Source organism: Aquarana catesbeiana, linkage group LG08, assembly GCF_042186555.1.
Source record: "Aquarana catesbeiana isolate 2022-GZ linkage group LG08, ASM4218655v1, whole genome shotgun sequence".
In the NCBI taxonomy this organism is placed as follows: Eukaryota; Metazoa; Chordata; class Amphibia; order Anura; family Ranidae; genus Aquarana; species Aquarana catesbeiana.
Genome location: NC_133331.1, coordinates 303,125,592 through 303,148,356, shown reverse-complemented (window position 1 = coordinate 303,148,356; position 22,765 = coordinate 303,125,592). Strand labels below are relative to the sequence as shown.

General features: G+C 47.1%; 2 protein-coding genes across 3 annotated transcripts in view; both read left to right on the top strand.

Moving 5' to 3' along the window:
- Positions 1–20,949, top strand: part of LOC141105077 (uncharacterized) — a 55,468-nt gene extending 34,519 nt beyond the window's left edge. The window contains exon 6 of one of the 2 annotated variants that reach the window (XM_073594916.1): positions 17,144–20,949. In XM_073594916.1, the coding sequence (XP_073451017.1) occupies positions 17,144–18,879 (1,736 nt within the window). In that variant the 3' untranslated portion in view covers positions 18,880–20,949. The remainder of the gene's footprint in view (positions 1–17,143) is intronic. The other variant, XM_073594917.1, reaches the window with a different exon arrangement.
- Positions 1–22,765, top strand: part of LOC141105160 (uncharacterized) — a 236,290-nt gene that overhangs the window by 114,123 nt on the left and 99,402 nt on the right. The window lies entirely within an intron of this gene.

Below are 22,765 nucleotides of genomic sequence, written 5' to 3'. Positions count from 1 at the left end.
CAGCAATGGGTGTACAGGGAAAGCATTTGAACCCTGTGGGGGCTTTAGAGAACCAAAAGAGGAAAAAGGAACTTCAGCCACCTCTGCTGGGGGTAACCTATAACCAGAATGGACCAATTCCATAGGGGATTGAACCAGCGATCTTTGGGAGGTTGAAAAAGGTTCTTCAGATACTGAATCCTCAGAGGAGGAATCATCTGCATGCCCTTCTCCCTGATCCCCAAAAGGTAACTCAACATATCCTGCCCATTCCTGTTCCAATACTGGAAGGTCCAAGGGCAAGAGAAGGGGGTCTGCTGCATTTTCTCCCATCCTTGGAGGAAGATGTGAGCATATCAGCTATCTTCCTTTCCAAACCAGCTAATGCTGAAGCCAAATCGTCCTTAGTGACGTATGCAGAGGCTGAAATGTTGGAAGCAGCTACAACACCTGAGAGTCTAGGCGGCTCAGACTGGCCAGTTGCTTCAGGTCTTTCAGGGGAGGATGGTCCTGTGGAAGCGTGACTAGAAACCTCAGACCCTGACCGCGGCGCCCTTGCGCTCCCCCCTGCTGAATTCCCCCTTCTACTTCAGGAAGACATAGTCCTAGGCACAAAGAGTAGAGGTACTAACACAGTGCACCTACTGCCGAGCTCTAGTCCAGCAAATTAATATTATGCCGCTATAATTGCTCAGCCTGATGCTGAGTAGACGTGCCTTAAGAACGCCTGTATCCAACACCCATACAGCTTACATGCCCTCGTATGCTCTGTGTCCCTCCGTCAGCCACCAGACTCAGAGTGAAATGCTTTTAAGCCAGGAAGCCTTGCGCCTGTGCCGTGTATTACGTGCACGTCCTTTCCATGTGCATGCCGGCCGCACCTAAGCCACACCCCCCATGTTCCAGGAACGCCTCTCCCCCTTTTTTTTTTCAAAAGGAGCTGATTCCCACGTGTGCGCGGACAGGCCGTTCCTGTGGTGGGGACAGCTGGGGGCGAGGGGCACCCATGAGGGGGATCCTGACCGTTGCAGAAGGCAGATGGTCCCACAATCCCTACTGGTGGCCAAGACAGAGCGGAATAAGGAGCAATGCTGTTCCACAAGAAGGGTTTGCTGACACTGAGCACAATACTGGGGAAGCATGGAAATGTTAGACACCAGGTATGTTACACTTTACACCTTCTAGTGGTAAAACACAGGCAAGACATCGTCTACTCAAAAAAGAAGTTCATAGGTGAACCATTATGCGTTCCTTAAGATCTTCTTAACCTACCATTCCCGCTGCAGGATACTGCTGGAAATCACAGACAGACCCAATCTTCACCCATAACGGCGGGCCGTGTCATGACAGACCTTCAAGGACAGGGTCCCCCTTGTATATGAGGTCTACTTCTTTGGATCTGTACAGCACCCTGCCAGAGCAACCTTTGGTTTAGTTATGTGACCAAGGTGCTGGATCCCAGGGTCCAACCCTCAAAAGAGAAGCATTACAGGCAGGAAACCTTGCTCTTCTTCCTGGAGGCCCGGGTACCATCCATTTTGGCCTTTTTTTGCACTTTGAATGGATCCGATTGCATAGCCCCATGATCCTGCCAAGGATCTACAATGGAGCTCTTCTTAGCACTTCATTAACCGTGACCAACACCTTAGACACTAGGGGTGCAACGGATCGTCACCGATCCGCGATCCGAACGGGCCAACCTGTTTGGATCGGCACACCCGCAATCCGCGGAGCGCTCCGCAGCCTCGGGTTTTAGGAAAGGCCGCGGCTTCGGCCTAGCTCCGGAGCCGCGGCCATCTTGGTACACCCGGCGGTGCTGAGCATCATGCTGACGTCATCACCCCGCCCCCAACTCGTGGGTTTGGCGGCTTCTCTAAAGCAAGGTAGGAGTCTGACTAACAGGCACAGCACTAATACAGTGGGAAGTCTGTGTCTATATTACAGTGGGGGACATGGACTGGCTATATTACAGTGGGGGACATGGACTGGCTATATTACAGTGGGGGACATGGACTGGCTATATTACAGTGGGGGACATGTGGCTGTATTACAGTGGGGGACATGCGGCTGTATTACAGTGGGGGACATGTGGACTGGCTATATTACAGTGAGGGACATGTGGCTATATTACAGTGGGGGACATGTGGCTATATTACGGTGGGGGACATGTGGCTATATTACAGTGGGGGACATGTGGCTATATTACAGTGGGGGACATGTGGCTATATTACAGTGGGGGACATGTGGCTATATTACAGGGTGGGACATGTGGCTGTATTACAGTGGGGGACATGTGGCTGTATTACAGTGGGGGACATGTGGCTGTATTACAGTGGGGGACATTAAATGTGAAAATCAGAGGTGTTCTGTCACATTAGCAACCATTTAAGGTCGGCAGGTTTGCTGTTGCTTTTAAAATCTAACATCTAAACAGTCTGTCCGATCTGCAAATACTGTATGTATGCATATAAGCTCCGTTTTGTGTTGAAAATAGCTTTTAAATCTAAAACTCCGGTGGGTGTAACAAGATTTGTGTGTTTGTTTGTTTTTTGGGTTTTTTTTGCTGAGCCGAAAATGATCCGATCCGTGATTCTGATCCGAGGATCGATCCGATCTGTGAGTTTTTTGATCCGTTGCACCCCTATTAGACACTGGCGAAAAAACTGAGGTACTCCCAGTATGGGAGGGGTTATATAGAGGGGGACTTCCTGTCTTTTGAGTGCACCAGTGTCCATTCACCTATAGGTGGCGTATAACCCACATAGTAATTACTATTGCTTCTCTGTGTCCCATGATGTACGATAAAGAAATAGGTGTGCCAAGCTTGTAGAATCATACTCAAAAAGTCTTGAGGCTGTAATTGGTACCAACGTATTGAGCAAAGGTTACATGACAACTCTGTAAATGTCCTTGAGTGGCCCAGCCAGAATTCAGACTTGAACCCAATTGAACATCTCTGGAGAGATCTGAAAATGGCTGTGCACCGACACTCCCTATCCAACCTGATGGAGCTTAAGAGAGAAAATATGTGCCAAGCTTGTAGCATCTAGGGATGAGCCGAACACCCCCCGGTTCAGTTCGCACCAGAACCTGCGAATGGACCGAAAATTCGCACGAACGTTAGAACCCCATTGAAGTCTATGAAACTCGAACGTTCGAAATCATAAGTGCTAATTTTAAAGGCTAATTTGCATGGTATTGTCCTAAAAAGGGTTTGGGGACCCGGGTCCTGCCCCAGGGGACATGTATCAATGCAAAAAAAAGTTTTAAAAACGGCAGTTTTTTCGGGAGCAGTGATTTTAATGATGCTTAAAGTGAAAAAAAAGTGAAATATTCCTTTAAATATTGTACCTGGGGGTGACTATAGTATGCCTGTAAACAGGGGCAGATCCAGAGCCTAGTCTCGGGAGGGGCACTGCCAGAAAATACTTTTTTTGGGGTAAATTTAATGAGGAAATGGCTGGTGTTAGCGCTTAAATCATCACGGCACCATGGTTGTTATGGTGTCAGGATGATTGAAGCGCATTATTACTATTATTACATTGTTATAAAAAAAAGAAATAGTTCAACTCACCATAGTGCAGAATCAGTGGAATCAGTGGGAGCCCCGAGCGTGTCACTTGCCACTGTCACCTGCCACACGTTGCGGATTGCCACTTGCCATATCGCCTGTCACTAGATGCAGATTGTCACTTGCCACATGTTGCAGATTGTCACTTGCCACGTCCCATGCCAGACGTTCCGGATTGTCACTTGCCACGTCCCATGCCACACGTTGCAAATTGTCACTTGCCATGTCCCATGTTGCAGATTGTTACTTGCCACGTCCCATGCCACACGTTGCGGATTGTTACTTGCCACGTCCCATGCCACACATTGCGGATTGTTACTTGCCACGTCCCATGACACACGTTGCAGATTGTTACTTGCCTGCTATAATCGTCTCTTGCTGTGTCCCAGTCAAGCAGCAGAGAGATGATGTAATCTCTCTGCTGCCGCGGCTGCCTGCACACTGCACACAGGTGAGGGCGGAACTGCAGGGATGCAGGCGCTGGGCGGTGAGAGATGGTGTTATCTCTCTGCTCCTCCGCCCGCCGGCTCCCTGATTGGCCAGCAGACGCTCACGCTGTCACCGAGCCGCACAGCTGCTCACCAACAGTGCCGCCCGCTGTTTCTCCCCAGTCCCCACCGGAGCAGCCTGCTGTCTCTCCCCAGTCCCCACTGGAGCCGCCCGCTGTCTCTCCCCAGTCCCCACCGGAGCCACCCGCTGTCTGTCCCCAGTCCCCACCGGGGCCGCCCATGCTTTCAGCCGCGGAGCCGCCCGCCGGCTCTCTTACCCACAGCAACGCCTGCCCGAACATTTACTGACCACATTCTCGGAGGGGGCAATTACCCCGATGCCCCCCCTGGATCCCCCCCGCCTTCAAGGTGGCGCATGTTTCCCATGCTTAGAACAGTCCCTGCACAAAATTACATTTTTAAAGGAATAAAAGTCATTTAAAATTGCTTGCGGCTTTAATGTAATGTTGGGTCCTGGCAATATGGATGAAAATCAGTGAGACAAACAGCATGGGTACCCCCCCAGTCCATTACCAGGCCCTTTGGGTCTTGTATGGATATTAAGGGGAACCCCGCACCCAATTTAAAAAAAGGAAAGGCGTGGGGCCCCCAGGCCCTATATACTCTGAACAGCAGTATACATGTGGTGCAAACAAGACAGGGACTGTAGGTTTGTTGTTAAGTAGAATCTGTTTGTAATTTTGAACTGGTACATTTTTAAAGTGTAGCTTCAGCCAAAAAAATCTATTTTTAAGCTTTTTGGAAAACATGGGGAAGGGTTATCACCCCTGTGACATTTGTTTTGCTGTCTGTGCTCCTCTTCAGAAGATTTCACCTCACTTTCTGTCACAATGACAAAACGGAAAATTTATATCAAATACTTACTGTAAATTTCCTTTCCTGATAGGCTTCATGGCAGCATACGTGTGGGTAGGCTCCGCCTCCATAACTACCCAATAGGACCCCACTCCTATAAATCTTTGCTCTAGGCTGCTATCCATGTTCCGTAACTAGCCTACTCCAGACATTTGGGAGGGACTCCTGCTGCCATGGAGCCTATCAGGAAAGGAAAATTACGGTAAGTATTTGATACAAATTTTCCATTTTCCTGACAGGCTCCATGGCAGCATACGTGTGGGAAATAACTCGCCCAAAAATACACACGGGTGGGCAAAAATGTTTGAGCAAAGAAACCAAATTTATTTTACATTGTCAACCGACAATACTTGCAAACCAAAATTAATGGATGACAGAGCAGCAGGCTCAACACAGTAGTGAGAAACAAATGTGTTAATAGAAGACCAGGAAGCCGCTTTACAAATGATTTCAGGCGCGACATGCCGAGAAGCTGCCCACGAGGTTGAGATACTCCTGGTCGAATGAGCTGTCACTGCCTCTGGAGGAGCCAATCCCTTTGCCTTGTATGCCCTCTGAATGGTCTGCACAATCCAAGAAGAAATTGATCTGACCGATGCTCGCATTCCCTTGTTTTTACCATGGAGAAGAACGAAAAGGAATTCCGTTTGAATGGAGCCGTGACCTCCAGATATTGTTTTAGAGTGTGGCCTACGTCAAGTGGATGAACATCCTGATTATCCGTTGTTCTGAAAGTAGGAAGTACAATCTCTTGGTTTTCATGAAAGACTGAGGTCACTTTAGGGTTTGACCCAAGCATGGGAATCAACACTACCCTGTCTGGAAAGAAGGTCAGGAAAGGTTCTTCTGAACCTAGATTTCTAATCTCTGACACTCTTTTAGCCGATGTCACAGCTACTAAGAAGGTGGTCTTGAGCGTGAGATCTCTCATGGAAAGAGGTTTGCAGGATCTGATCCGAGATTGGAGAGAAAATCCAGGACAATAGGAAGGTCCCATTTGGGAAACCTAGGTCTTCTCTGAGGTTTAAGCCTGATTGCTCCTTTAAAGAATTGACAGACTAATGTGTGATTTGCCCAAGATACTCCTGTGAAGGCCGAGATGGCTGACACTTGAACTCTTAGTGAGCTGACTGCTAAAGGTAGGTCCAGCCCTGATTGGAGAAAACTTAGAATGTCCTGTACTGCTGGAGAATTACACGGTTTTGACCGGGAAGACATATGATCAGAGAATTTAGACCATATACGTTCGTATACTCTATTCGTACTTCCCCTCCGGGCACTAAGAAGAGTTGGAATAGCTTCTTCAGGACAACCTAGAGATTCAAGCCTTTCCCTCTCAAGAACCACACCCTGAGGTGTAGGCAAGATGGGCATGGGTGTAATGTCGAACCTTGCGACAGTAGATCCGGCCTGAGAGGAAGGGGAACTGGGTCTTGGTAACTCAGGAGCGATAAGAGGAAACCACGGCCTGTTGGGCCAGAAAGGAATCACTACAATGATCTCCACCTTCTCTGTTCTGAGCCTCCGGAGGAATTGAAGAATCACCGGTACCGGAGGGAAGGCATAAGCCTTCTGAAACCTCCATTGATCTGAGAGAGCATCTATTCCATATGCCTGAGGGTCTCTGAACCTTGAATAATATCTGGGCATTTTGTGATTGCATGGAGAAGCAAACAGATCGACCTCTGGAAGTACTCCCAGGGTCAGGAGCCACTCGAACACCTCTCTGTGGAGAGACCACTCGTCCATTTGAACCCGCGAAAGGAAGTCCGCCTGTACATTCTGAATCCCCGGAATGTAAACTGCCGAGATGTTGGACAAATACTTCTGAGCCCTGCTCATTATTGGCTCCACTTCCTGTAAGAGAGACCAGCTGCGAGTTCCACCTTGCTTCTTTATGTAAGCCACCGCAGTTGTATTGTCCAACCTTAGCATACTGATGACCCTTCTACTAGATGGCGAAATGACAGGAGTGCCTGAAAGGCGGCTCTCAGCTCCAGAATGTTGGAGACAATCCCTTGAGCAGGGACAATCCATCGGCCTTGAGCCACTTCTGAAAGGCAGTGAGTGCCCCAACCCCGATTGCTGGCATCCGATGTTAATGTGACCCATGAGATGGGAATGATTGAATGGTGATTGCGCAGATTCTTCCCTTGAAGCCACCAAAGGAGAGACGTTCTCATGGTTGGAGTAAGGTGTATGTGCTGGACTTGGCTGGAAGAATCCCATTGTCGAAGGAACCCTTTTTGGAAGGGTCGTGTATGCCATTGGGCCCACTTCACCATAGGAATGGTGGCTGTCATCGTGCCAATTACTTTCAGGCATTGGAGAGCGGAGAGATGAGATGATGCAAGGGCTGCATGTATTCTGTCTCGAATCACTCCAATCTTCTCCTCTGGAAGGGAGATGGTGCCTCCCAATGTGTTGAAGTGAGCCCCTAGAAACACCAGAGATTGTGTTGGCTCTAGATGGCTCTTCTCTAGATTCCGAAGCCACCCCGAACTCCTGCAGGGTGGAGATGACTACGTTCTTATGCTCTAAGAGTTTATCTTTGTTCTGAGCTAGGAGAAGTAGGTCGTCTAAATAGTGGTGGAGACGAACGCCCTTGATGCGAAGTAGAGCCAGCACAGACAACAGGACCTTGGAGAAGACCCGAGGTGACGTTGTTAGGCCGAAGGGTAGACATGTGAACTGCAGATGCTGATTGCCTACCGCAAAGCGGAGGAATTGTTGGAAATCTGTTGCCACTGGCACATGAATGTATGCATCTTTTAGATCGATTGAAATCATCCAATCCCCCAGATGTACTGATTGTTGAATGGTAAGTAAAGATTCCATTTTGAACTTTTCCTTTCGGATAAAGGAATTGAGATGTGTTAAATCTATTACTGGTCTCCATGTACCGTTTTTCTTCTGTATCATGAACAGAGGAGAATACATGCCTTTGCCTAGTTCATTTTCTGGAACAGGGACGGCTGCGCCTAGATCCAATAAACAATTCACGTAGGTTAATAGGACCTGCTTTTTCTCTTCTAACTCTGGAAGAGATGTGGGAACAAATCTGAGTCTTGGGGTATTGTTGAAGACCCACTTGTGACCGGAGGAGACCGTCTTGATGGTCCAGTAATCTCGGATTGAGGCCGCCCAGACATGCCCGAAGTGGCGAAGACGAGCCCCCACCTGGCATGCCTGAGCGGGCCCAATCTCAAAAGGACTTTGTGGCGTCCTGGTTGCCAGAGGAACCCCTTTTGCGGGTTTCTTAAAAGAAGACTGCCTGGATTTCCAGGATCTTGAAAACTCCCGACCAGGTCTGTAGCTGCGCGCATCCCTAGCGCGATCAGAGTTTTGTCTTCTAGGAAAACTACGTTTCTGATTTTGTAAACGTCTGTCTTGAGGGAGGAAACCAGACTTCCCACCCGTGGCCCAGGTTATGGCACTATCGAGCTTATTGCCAAACAATGAAGAACCTTCAAATGGAATTCGGCACCAAGCTTGCTTGGACGCTGGATCCGCCAACCATGGACGGAGCCATAAGGCACGACGAGCTGAAACAGCCACCAACATAACCCGGGACATCAGGCGGATGACATCAATAGATGCCTCCCCAAGAAAGGCTGATGCCAGCCTGATCTCTTGGATAGGAGAATCCTTAGCTGTTTCAGTAGAGATACCTCTTAAGAACTCATCCACATTATCAGACCAAGATTCCAAAGCTACGTTTCTGATTTTGTAAACGTCTGTCTTGAGGGAGGAAACCAGACTCCAAAGCTTTCAAAGCTTTGGAGACTGCAGCTATCGCAAGTACTGGCTTACATGCCATTCCTGATGTCAGGTAGATCCTCTTTAAATCCGAATCAATTCGCCTCTCCAAAGGATCTTTAAAAGATACAGTGTCTTCTAAGGGAAGCGTTACATATCTTGCTAGTCTCATCAGAGCTGCATCCACTAATGGAGCTGATTCAAGGTGCTTTACTTCCTCTTCCTTAAAAGGATATAGTTTTAAGACCTTTGACTGCATGGAACTTTTCTTGTCCATTTTGCTCCATTCCTCAGAAATGACATCGCCCAGCTCAGAGAGAAAAGGAAAATACTGTCGCTCCTTATTGAGCTGCTTGAAAAACTTTCTCTGTTTTGGGGGGGAAGTAACCAGATCTTCCCACTTCAGGGCCTCTTTTACTGCCTTCACCAAAGAAGGGACTAGAGCATACTCAAACCCCATGCCAGGATCTTCCAGATCCGAATCGCTGTCTGAAACAGGAGCAGAAGGGTGACTTGGCTGGGAAGATTCCCATGTCTCATGCACAGAACCTTCACCCACTGGAGGGCATAATGGGTCTGATGGGGAATCACGGGGCTGTTGAGCCTCTCTTTCCTGTAGAGATTCTTTCACAACCCGCCTCACCATAGATTCCAAACGCTGGTCTGCACCATCCCTCTCATCTGCAGCTTTAGAGAAGCAGTGATCACAGAGAGATTTGTCTGTTGGAACAGGCATCCTGCATCCCCAGCATGATTTTCCTGATCTCTCTCTAGAGTGAGATGAAGGGGGATGAGAAGGATTTTTATTGCGCTGTTCAGATCTTGAAGGAGACCTATGATGGCTAGACCTGGAGGAAGATTGCCGGTGGTGTGATTTTGATGATCCACTTCCTTTATGGGAACTACGGTGTGGATCAGACCTAGGAGGGCTGTGAAGAAAGAAACACAGAGAAGATAGAGAAAGAAATCAACTAGTGTACAGGCAGAAAAGCATAACTGCAAACATACCTGCTACAAGCGGGCTGGCCACTAGGGGGCAGTGAGGAGTCCATGGTGTCAAAACAATAGGAAGCTGCAGAGACAGATTCACACATTCAGCTGGCTGACAACAGACCTCAACCCCCAGACAATAGATTGTCTTACCTTGAACCGCCAAGATAGTTGCCCCGGGAAGTTGCCGTATCCCCCACGATCATTCCCGGGGCTCTGTAAGCTTTCCACAGCTTTTAAAAGTGGCGCCCGTGACGTCATCGCTGATGTCAGATGCGAGACGCTCGCGCGCATGCGCGAACCAAGCCTCGACTTCGTATCGGGTCCGCGCATGCGCAGAGCTTACGCCGGTACCCGGAAGTAACAGAGAGAGCGGCTGCTGGAACGCAGGGAGCGTCAGCGCCAATTAGGACACCAGTGAAGCAGGGGAACAAACAGAGGTAAACAACACATAAACACTGATGCCATAAGCAAATGAATAAAAACTTACCCCTCTACCTACGATCACCTGGGCCGAGGAACCGCCATCCAAACACACACACACCGGACTTGGCAGCAGATAATGGTCGCCTGAAACATTAGGCAAACAGACCGTGCGCACATAGATGAACCGATCCAATCTTCAGCGCTACTCTGCTATACACTCCATACCCTGCTTAACAGTCAGGGCCTATCGGAGGAATCTTTGGCACTCGGCTGAATCGATCGTAGGGAGGTTTATCTTCAGGTAGGAGAACCAACACCTGGTCCTACGGAGGAGGACAAAAAAGGAACATGGATAGCAGCCTAGAGCAAAGATTTATGGGAGAGGGGTCCTATTGGGTAGTTATGGAGGCGGAGCCTACCCACACGTATGCTGCCATGGAGTCTGTCAGGAAATGTTTTTTTTAGAAAATTTGTTTTTTTTTTTTAGTGAAGCAAGGATTCGTGATAAAGCATCAGTGGAAATGAGAAACGTTTTTCCCATATTAACTCTTACAGGAGAGAATTTCCCTTCCTAGGGGTAGATTTCATCTCACTTCCTGTTGTCTCCTTCCGTTTGCAAGTAGGAGTGGTTTGTAAGTTGGATGATTGAAAGTAGGGGCCTGCCCTATATACTCTGCAGAAATTGGGGGATTAGGTGTTGGTGTTGCCACAACACTGTAAGCCCTCACAGGGCCCTGCTGTGAAATATTAGATCAAGAATTGTAATTACATGTCCCTGTTGAACAGGGACAGAAAAATTGGGCCTTAGGCACTGTTGCTGGTGTCACAACACTACAACCCCTCACAGATACTTTAGTTGGAGTGCAGGAACGAGCCCTGCTGCAAAGAATTGCATCAAAAATTGTAATTACACACCCCTGTTAAACAGGGGCTGAAAAACTGGACCTTAGCCACTGGTGGCGGCGCCCAGAAACAAAAATATTCTTACAAGCTATCAGCATGATCATTGAGGAGGAAGAGGATAGTCACTCAGCATAACAGGATAGTCACTCAGCATCAGCATAGGCAGTCTCCACCGCTCCTTCTTTGACTGACCGAAGCCTCGGCAACACGTTGTCCAGGAACAGGAGTTTGTAACCTCCTAGTCTCTGGGAACGTGTTTCACAGACCTTTCTGGAAGGCCTCCCGAAGATGTTTCATCCTCTGCTCCCTCTGCGACGGCAAGATAAGGTCTGCAACCTTACTCTTGTAATGTGGATCAAGGAGGGTTGCCAGCCAGTAATAATCCCTCTCCTTGATACCACAAATACGAGGATCCTTCCGCAGGCTTTGCAGGATCAGGGAGACCATGCAGCGTAGGTTTGCTGAGGCATTCGGTCCAGAGACCTCTGGGTCACTAAGAACGACATGATCAGCAGCCACCTCCTCCAAGCCACGTACAAGTCCATGGGTTTCTTGGAACTGTAAATAATCCCTTAAAGACTGCTGCTGATGCTGAGTGCCAGGCTCCACCTCCATGCTGACACAATCCTCCTCCTCCTGTGTGATCGGCGGGCATGCAGGAACAGTGTCTAGATAAAGGGGGCCTTGAGAGCTAAGGAAGTCCTCCTCTTCCTGCCTCTGTTCTGCCTCAAGTGCCCTGTCCATTATTCCACGCAGCTTGTGCTCCAACAGGTGGACAAGGGGGACAGTGTCACTGATTCATGCACTGTCACTGCTCACCATCCTCGTGGCCTCCTCAAATGGTGACAGGACAGTGCATGCATCCCTGATCATGGCCCACTGGCGTGGGGAAAAAAAAAACAAGCTTCCCTGACCCTGTCCTGGTGCCATAGTTGCACAGGTACTCATTGATGGCCCTCTGCTGCGTGTGCAGCCGCTGCAGCATGGCCAACGTTGAGTTCCAACTGGTGGGCTTGTCACAGATTAGGCGGTTCTTGGGCAGGTTAAATTCCTTTTGGAGGTCTGCCAGCCGAGCACTGGCATTATATGACTGGCGGAAATGCACACAAACTTTCCTAGCCTGCCTCAGGACATCCTGTAAGCCCGGGTACCTGCCCAAGAACTGCTGCACCACCAAGTTAAAGACGTGAGCCAAAAAGAGCACATGGGTCAGTTGTCCCTGTCGGAGGGCAGAGAGGAGGTTGGTGCCATTGTCACAAACCACCATTCCTGCCTTAAGTTGGTGTGGCGTCAACCACCTCTGAACCTGCCCCTGCAGAGCTGACATAATCTCTGCCCCAGTGTGGCTCCTGTCCCCCAAGCACACCAGCTCAAGCACCACATGGCATCTTTCGGCCTGCGTACTTGCATAGCCCCTTGAACGCCTACGGAGCACCGCTGGTTCCGAGGACAAATCACAGGAAGAGGCCATGAAGGAAGAAGAGGAGGGGGTGGAGGAGAGAGGTGTGTCAGAATCACCAGTAGTGGCATTTTGGAGGCATGGTGGCGGAACAACCTCCAACACTACTGCACCTTGTCCTGCATCCTTCCCAGCTGCCAGCAGAGTCACCCAAGGTGCTGTGAAACTTAGGTAACGTCCCTGCCCATGCCTGCTGGACCATGAGTCAGCAGCAATATGCACCTTACCGCTGACCGCCCTGTCCAGCGATGCCAAGACATTGCCTTCCACATGCCGGTAGAAAGCCGGAATCGTCTTCTGTGAGAAAAAGTGACATTTGGGAACCTGCCACTGAGGAACCGCACATTCCACAAACTCAGGGAAGGGGGCAGAGTCTACCAACAGAAAAGGTAGCAGTTGAAGTGCTAGCAATTTTGCCAAGCTAGCATTCAACCGCTGGGCATGTGGATGGCTGGGAGCGAACTTCTTTCTGCGGTGCAGCAGCTGGGGCAGGGAAATTTGCCTGGTACAATCTGACGTCAGTGTACCGATAGCAGATTGCCCTCAAGTACTTGGCTGTGACACACCTAATTCTACACCTTCATTCCTCTCAGTGCAGGTCTCAGAGAGGACTGAAGGTATAGTGGGGTTGGAGATCCCAGCTGATGAGGAGCAAGGAGAGGTCCTCTTTGTTCTTTGGTGTGGGTCTTTTAGATACGCTTGCAAACTAACTGCATGGCAGGTCAACATATGTCTGGTCAAGCATGTGGTGCCCAAGCGGGAGATGTTTTGGCCACACGAGATACGATTGAGACGTATGTTGCAAATAGCAGCGGTGCGATCTGATGCATTCGTCTCAAAAAAGGGCCACACCAAAGAACTTTTGGAATAACGCGCAGAGACAGCAGCGCCCTGCACATGCGGAGCTCTGTGGTGTGATGCAGTCAGTGTGCTGCCCTTAGGCTGGCCCCTGGAGGGCAACCTGCCTCGTTGGTGATGTGCCTCCTCCTTCTCCTCCTCTCTCCTATCAGGCACCCACGTGGAGTCAGTGACCTCATCATCCCCTCCCTCCTCATCACTGGAGCAAACCTGGCAGTATGCTGCAGCAGGGGGAACATGACTGCCAGTTTGCTGTCCTTCTTGGGCACCCCCTCTGTCTGGGCTCACATTACTGCCTTTCTCTAGCTGAGTACCATCATCGGTGCCTTCAAAATGCTGGGCATCCTCCTGGAGCATGTACCCAACACTGCGGTCAAACAGTTCAAGGGACTCCTCAGCAGGACATGGTGGGGCTAGGGAAGGAGTCACTGATGCCATTGAGCCGAGGGAAGAGGCCGCGTTGGCCACTGCTTTGCCAAAGTACCCTAAGCCTGGGTGAGAGAGGATGAGGACAGCTTGGTCACCCACGTGACCAAGTCTTCTGCAAGTTGCGGCTCAATACGGCCAGCTGCCGAAAAAAAGGCCAAGCGTGTCCCACGGCCATGTGCTAATGAGGATGTACCATGTCCACGACCAGCACTGTTGCCTCTAGACACAGAGCCTGCTTGCCCTCTTTTATTGGCTTGTGACTGTCTGCCTCTCCTTGTTGGCCTTCCAGACATACTATTGGCCTGCAGTGAGATGTAGCTGCACAAAACTGGGATGTATATATATATAACGATTATACTGCAGCTAGCAGAATCAACTGCCTGTCTGTAGTATTATTAGTATGAGAACACCTGCACTTGTTTTCAGGTAGCTATACTGTAGGTGCAACTGTGCAGGGTACACAGTAAATTAACTTTTAAATACGTCAAGAGCCTACACAAGCACCTGGCTGCAGGTAGCTATACTGTAGGGCTGAAACAACTAATCGATTAATCATCAACTAATCGATTATGAAATTAATCGATTACTATTTTCATAATCGATTAATCGGCCAGTAACATAATGGGGTTAAAAAAAACTAAAATGAGTCCTTTACAGTACAAAAAGAGCAAAAAATTGCTACTGTAGATATTACTTTCACAGTTCTACAGTAAAAAAAAAAAATAACCCCTTACAGTAGTGATTATATGCTTTTTTGTACTATAAAGGGCTAATTTTAGTTTTTTAACCCCATTATGTTACTAAACGTCTTAGACCTGGTTCACATCTATGTGTTTTTTGGTGCTTTTTGCAGAAACGCACTACAGTTCATTTACGTGGTTTCCTACGGGACAAGTTCACATCTATGCTTTTTCAGCCGCTGCGTATTTGGAAAGGGTCAGGGACTTTTAACGCAAAATGGTGCTTTTTTGGTTCAATATACTTCACTGGAGAAGCTGCAGAAAAGCATGTAATGCGTTTTTGCAGCAATTTGTGTTTTTTAATCTGCCCAACAAATCAAAACGCACTGCAAAAAGCACTGCAGAAACAGATCAAAAGCAAACTGCATAGGTGTGTACCGAGCCTTATGCTGGCCACACGGATCAATCAATATAGTCAGTATATCTCCACTAATAGCATATACAGTATATCTCTTCTGTCTGTTATTCTCAGAGTGGATTAGATATTTTTCTCCCCAACGCTATAGTTGGTTATTTATATTTACCACTGCATAGAGATATTTAAGAATAAATTGCCTTTTTTTAAAAAACTTTACATATTAACTAAATTATACACCAAACTTTTTTCTAAGGTTATTAACAGATTAATCGATTAATCGAAACAATAATCGGCCAACTAATCGATTATGAAAATAATCGTTAGTTGCAGCTCTACTATACTGTAGGTGCAACTGTGCAGGGTACACAGTACAGTAACTGTAAATACGTCAAGAGCCTACACAAGCACCTGGCTTCAGGTAGCTATACTGTAGGTGCAACTGTGCAGGGTACACAGTACAGTAACTGGAAAAACATCAAGAGCCTACACAAGCACCTGGCTGCAGGTAGCTATACTGTAGGTGCAACTGTGCAGGGTACACAGTACAGTAACTGGAAATACTGTACGTTGAGCCTATATATATATATATATATATATATATACACACAACACCTGGGATGCATATATATACACACAATACACTGTAAGTGCAGATAACTGACTAGACCTGCCTACTCTTAACTTAACTTAAATCAAATGACACTGTCTCTCTCTCTGTCTATTTCTCTCTCAAGCCGGAACACACTACACAGGGCCAACGTGCAGATGGCCTTATATAGTGTGGGGCGTGTACTAAACCCCCTGAGCCATAATTGGCCAAAGCCTCCTTGGCTTTGGCCAATTATGGCTCTCTGTACACACAGCGCTGTGATTGGCCAAGCATGCGGGTCATAGTGCATGCTTGGCCAATCATCAGCCAGCAATGCACTGCGATGCCGCAGTGAATTATGGGCCGAATTTGGCGCGAACGGCCCATATCGTTCATAATTCGGTGAACGACCAAACACACGATGCTCGAGTCGAATATGCGTTCGACTCGAACACGAAGCTCATCCCTAGTAGCATCATACTCAAAAAGACTTGAAGCTGTAATTGGTGCCAAAGGGTCTTCACCAAAGTATTGAGCAAAGGCTGTGATACTTATGTACATGGGATTTTTTTCATTGTTTATTTTTAATAAATCTGTGAAGATTTCAAACAAATTTCTTTCATGTTGTTTTTATGGGGGATTGTTTGTAGAATTTTGAGAAAAATAATTCATTTAATCCATTTTGAAAATAGGCTGTAACATAACAACAAAATGTGGAAAAAGTGAAGCGTTGTGAATATTTTCCAGATACACTGTATGTGGATGACATCACTTCCGGGTCCGGCTGTTACTTTCCCGGGTTGCTGTGGTTGAGGGGAAAAGTGAATGGAGTGCAATATGTACTTCATTACCTTCAATGGAAGGCAGATGAGCCATCACTGGTCAAACAGACCCCTAAATTCACGTTAAAGGGTTAGTTTGCCTAATACAGAAAAACTGTAAAGGTGACCCAACACCTGACCCCCTTCACCCCCCCACCCCCCGGTCCTCACTGTACTTACTGTCAGCCATCCTCTACTATCAGGGCTCTCTCACCGCTCCAATGGTCAGGGGATACAAAATACTCTACTGCTCTGTCTTCTCCATACTGAGCTGCCAGGATGGACCAGATGGATTCTGATTGGTCAGAGCCATCACATGTAAAGCGGGGTCAAGGAGGGTGGGGAGGGGATCTGGTGTTAGTTCAGCTTTACAATTCTTCTGTAGAGGTGATCCTTTAATAAACCATTCCACTAACAGCTTAGGTTGTCTCCACACTGATGGAGGAGGGATGGAGCCACCCTAGGACACCAGCATTGTATATGAAATTTTTTTTTCCATATTTTGATGTTACAGTTGTACCCAGTTCCATGCCAGAGCTCTGTGAAAGTGTTGACTGTTAGACCAAATTGACTTTTTTTTCTTGATGACTCAGCTTGGAGTCCATATATGATCTGCAAACTCTTCATCATATAAAATCCAGCCAATCCGATGTAGTAACAATCCACTAACGCATTTTGGATAATGAAGCCTCAGTCATAGCTATTTATTATTATAGAATTAGCAGATCATATATGGACTCAGTGTGAGGACTTTTCTGATTGATTTTGGAGGGAGAACAGGAGCCCAGCTGTGAGATCGGCATTTCCACTTATTCCACCAACGGGGAGGAGGAGCTAAAACTCCAGTTATTTGTCATCTACTGAGATTTATTATATTTTTTTACTTCTTTCCAACAGATGGATGTGATGTCAGGAATTCCTCGGAGAGACATCTTCTATTATCTGCTGATTGTAAGTCAGAAGATAATGTCATCACACAGGATCCTCCAGGAGGAAATCCAAATACACAAAATATACATCACAGACCTTCCTGTCCGGAGACATCAATGGATCCCTCTGATCAGGGGGAATCTTCTCATCAATCACATACTATGATTGTAAATATCCATGTAAGATCTCACACTGCAGATCGATCAACAGATCCTTCTAATCCCGAAGAATCTTCCTCACTCCATGAAGGAGATCACCGAGGTGACAATCTATTCTCATGTTCAGAGTGCGGGAAATGTTTCACTCAGAAGGGAGCACTTACTAGACACCAGAAAGTTCACACAGGTGAGCGTCCTTATTCATGTTCAGAGTGCGGGAAATCTTTCACTCAAAAAGTACTCCTTGTTACACATCAGAGAATTCACACAGGTGAGCGTCCTTATTCATGTTCAAAGTGCGGAAAATCTTTCACTGGCAAAGCAGACCTTTTTACACATCAGAAAATTCACACGGGTGAGCGTCCTTATTTATGTTCAGAGTGCGGGAAATCTTTCACTCAGAAAAGAAATCTTATTCAGCACCAGAGAGTTCACACGGGTGAGCGTCCTTTCCCTTGTTCAGAGTGCGGGAAATTTTTCACTACCAAAGCAACCCTTGTTACACATCAGAGAATTCACACTGGTGAGCTTCCTTATTCATGTTCAGAGTGCGGGAAATCTTTCACTGGCAGAGGAAATTTTGTTACACATCAAAGAATTCACACAGGTGAGCGTCCTTATTCATGTTCAGAGTGCGGGAAATCTTTCACTAGCAGAGAAAATTTTGTTACACATCAGAGAATTCACACAGGTGAGCGTCCTTATTCATGTTCAGAGTGCGGAAAATCTTTCACTGGCAAAGCAGACCTTTTTACACATCAGAAAATTCACACGGGTGAGTGTCCTTATTTATGTTCAGAGTGCGGGAAATCTTTCACTCAGAAAAGAAATCTTATTCAGCACCAGAGAGTTCACACGGGTGAGCGTCCTTTCCCTTGTTCAGAGTGCGGGAAATGTTTCACTGCCAAAGCAACCCTTGTTACACATCAGAGAATTCACACTGGTGAGCTTCCTTATTCATGTTCAGTGTGCGGGAAATCTTTCACTGGCAGAGGAAATTTTGTTACACATCAAAGAATTCACACAGGTGAGCGTCCTTATTCATGTTCAGAGTGTGGGAAATCTTTCAATCAGAAAAGATGCCTTGTTAAACATTTTAGAATTCACACAGGCGAGCGTCCTTATTCATGTTCAGAGTGCGGGAAATCTTTCACTTGGAAAGGAAAATTAATTCGGCACTGGAGTGTTCACACGAGTGAGCGTCCTTTCTCTTGTTCAGAGTGCGGGAAATCTTTCACTCGGAAAGGAGCCCTTGTTAGACATCAGAGAGTTCACACGGGTGAGCGTCCTTATTCATGTTCAGAGTGCGGGAAATCTTTCACTGCCAAAGCAGGCCTTGTTGAACATCAGAGAATTCACACAGGCGAGCGTCCTTATTCATGTTCAGAGTGCGGAAAATCTTTCACTCAGAAAAGACATCTTGTTACACATCAGAGAATTCACACAGGGGAGCGTCCTTATTCATGTTCAGAGTGCGGGAAATCTTTTACTGAAAAAAGAAATCTGGTTAAACATCAGAGAATTCACACAGGGGAGCGTCCATAATCATGTTCAGTGTAGGAAATCTTTGATTAGGAAAAATAATCTTGTTGAACATCAAAGAATTCACACAGGTGAGCATCCTTATTCATATAAAGAGTGCGGGAAATCTTTCACTAGGAAAGGAAACCTTTTGCAACTCCAGAGAATTCATATGAGTGAGCTTCCTTATTGATGTTGTAGATCAGGGATCTCCAAACTTCGGCCCTCCAGCTATTGCAGAACTACACGTCCCATGAGACATTGTAATACTCGGACATTCACAGACATGACCAGGCATGGTGGGAATTGTAGTTCCTGAACATCTGGAGGGTCATAGTATGAAGAGCTCTGTTGTAGACGAGTCAGCCTGGTGCAGGTTTAGGAGCGGGTTAATAGTAGAGGGCGGGTACTTGTTTATTAAGCAGCTGGTCAGAGAGGCTTGTGGATGGCTGTTCAGTATTGCGTTAGCCCACCCTTTGCAAATATAATAGCTTCAACTCTTCTGGGAAGGTTGTCCACAAGGTTTAGGAGTGTGTCTATGGGAATGTTTGCTCATTATTCATCCCAAGGGTGTTCCATTGGGTTGAGGTCAGAACTCTGTGCAGGCCAGTCAAGTTCCTCCACCCCAAACTCGCTTGCAAGGTCTTTATGGACCTTGCTTTGTGCACTGGTGGTCAGTCTTGTTGGAACAGGAAGGGGCCATCCCCAAACTGTTCCCACAACGTTGGGAGCATGAAATTGCCCAAAATGTCTTGGTATTCTGATGTCTTAAGAGTTTCCTTCACTGGAACTAGGGGGCCAAGCCCAACTGTTGAAGAACAACCGAACACCATAATCCCCCCTCCACCAAATGATTTGGACCAATGCACAAAGCAAGGTCCATAAAGAGGTGGATGAGCAAGTTTGGGGTGGAGGAACTTTACTGGCCTGCACAGAGTCCTGACCTGAAACAGGTGCCTCCAAACTGCGGCCCGAGGGACAAATGTGGCCCTTTGCAAGCCTTTCTCCAGTCCTTGGGGGACTATTCCTCCCACTGACACCAACAATGGGGCACTATTTCTTCCACCAATACCAATCATGGGATTCTATTCCTCTTACTAATAGGGGCACTACTCCTCCTCCTATTGACCACCAACCCTGAGGCCATATTTATTCTCACTGATGCTGGGCCTGGGACATTTTCTGCTCCTGCCGGCCACAATCCGTCCCCCCTAACATCTGTAGGACAATAAAACTGGCCCTTTGTTTGAAAAGTTTGGAGACCCCCTGCATTAGATGATACAGCTGTACACAGGCAGGCTTAGCCCTGTCAAAGCACCAGCCATGAACTCGGCTCACCCTCAAAGCAATACTCACTTCCTGGCTAGTATTTCTGCCTTTAGCAATGTATAATCTAGGGTTGCCACCTCATCCCTTTAAAACGGAACACATATTAATGACACATGCTCTGTGGCTGATTAAGGAGGTAATTAAACGCACTTATTTGCATTAAATTAGCCTCAGAACCTGTGTAATTCATTTGTGTTTGGGTTTAAAGGGATGAGGTGGCAACCCTAGTACGGTCCCATGCTGATTCTGAGACCAAAACACAATTTGCCAGTTGAGGATCTGCAGTCAGGAAAGGGGCCAGTACATCCACCCATTCTTTCTCAGGCAGACCTTCCCTTTGTCAGGGCTGGGCTTCTAGAAGCTTTCTTCTCAGTGCTCAAGGCTGCTAAGCTGTTGGTTAATTACCAGCCACTCATTGTTTCCACAGTGGCTCACCTGGTTACCATTACCTGCCTCATCAGTCCAGCCTACAGCCAGCCCCTTCTGGCTATTTAAACTGCCTTGTTCATGTCTTTCATGCCTTCGCCTTATTTAACATATCCTGATTGTCTCTGCTGAGTTCCTGTTAGGGACTTAGCCCGGCTGACGTCCCTTCTGGTTCCTGATCTTTGGCTTCCGACTACGCTGATCTCTGGCTTCCTGATTACCAGCTCGTCTGATTACCGGTTTTGGCTTCTGAACCCTGGCTTATGTTTTGATTATGTTCTTGATCTGTACTATTTTTTTTTTCTATTACATTAAAGGTGTGCTATTTTTTTTACTGCATTTCCTGCCTCAATCTGATTAATGGTTCTTGACACCCTTGTTGCAATCCACTTAGGCATTGCCATAGAAGTTTCAACATTATCTGTGGTTGTCATCTTAAACATGGTCCACTGCACTGCTTCATACCGGAGCCATTTCCCACCCTCCCAGCCTGATGGGTCACTGCCTTCTGTAAACCCCACTGTCTGTTCAACCAGTAAGCAGTTTTTCTTTTGGTATGGACAATCAACATGGGCACAAGGTGCTTTGGGGGGATCCCAAAGCACCCTTCCCATGTTGACGGCAAATGGCCTGGTATGGTTCAGGTGGGGGGGGGGGCACTCGCTCGTCAACCTCCCCTTACCTGGCCTGCCAGGCTGCTTGCTCAGATAAGGGTCTGGTGTGGATTTTGAGGGGACCCCCCACCCCATTTAAAAAAAAATTGGCACAGGGTTCCCCTTAAAATCCAGGCCTGGTATGGATTTTGGGGGGGACCCCATGCCATTTTTTAACATTTTGGCCTGTGGTTCCCCTTAACCACTGCAATACACTGTGTTACATATACTACACTGCCTGCACTGACTGAATTTAGAGTCTACACTGAATATCTAGTCTACACTAAATGCAGAGTATACCTGTATATATTGTCGTGGAACTTCCACTATACACTGCGCGTAATCCATGTTTCCTAATAAAGCACTCTTTCAGCCTTTTGGTATAATGCATCTGTGTACAACCCTGTTTCTCGAATCTTTCAAAGTAAACAGACATGACCACCATCCTCACATCCTTAGCTCCACAGGCAGACTTGCCAATAATGGGAGAAATCTTTATTTATATAACAATAGAGCTTGTTAGCCTCACAATCGGCCAATCAAGCACAGGCATTCCTTGAAACAGGAGGAGTTATACAAATCTCAACCAATGAACAATGACTAGGGCAGTCTATGGGCTTGTCTGGGCAGGGGCAGTGTGTATGATTTCCCGCCCCCTGTACCTGTAAACCATGCTCTCCAGTAAGACAAAGGAAGCCACATGGCTGGCCTTGAAATCACGGATGCTGTCCCCAACCATAACGCATTCAAAGACTGCCGTTTTCACCATTGGCGTGAATCCTTATTCTGCATTGTTCAGAGAACAATGCATACCCGGATTATACTACCATTACTGAGGATGAGAGATTATCCGCAGGAACACGCCATAGCCTCCCTACGTGTTGATGAGACACACGAGCATACATCCCCTATAACCGATAATGTCTTAACTGATAAATGCAGAGTGAAAACATCCCCCCAGATGATCGTCTTTGCATTGCACATGGGCCCTTCACTGGCGGACATATCCCCACTCTGCAAACACTTCTCTGCATCCTCAAGAAGCTTTCCACTACCAAAATGGGTCTCAACTAGGGATGGGCTGTCTGTTTGGGTTGAACATGTGATCGACTCGAACATTGACTGTTCGCCCGAATAGCGAACAATTTGGGGTGTTTGCGGCAAATTCGAAAGCCGCGGAACACCCTTTCAAAGTCTATGGGAGAAATCAAAAGTGCTAATTTTAAAGGTTAATATGCATGGTATTGTCATAAAAAGTGTTTGGGGACCTGGGTCCTGCCCCAGGGGACATGTATCAATGCAAAAAAAAGTTTTAAAAACTGACGTTTTTTCAGGAGCAGTGACTTTAATAATGCTTAAAGTGAAACAATAAAAGTGAAATATTCCTTTAAATTTTGTACTTGGGGGGTGTCTATAGTATGCCTGTAAAATGGCGCATGTTTCCCATGTTTAGAACAGTTTGACAGCAAAATGACATTTCTAAAGGAAAAAAAGTAATTTAA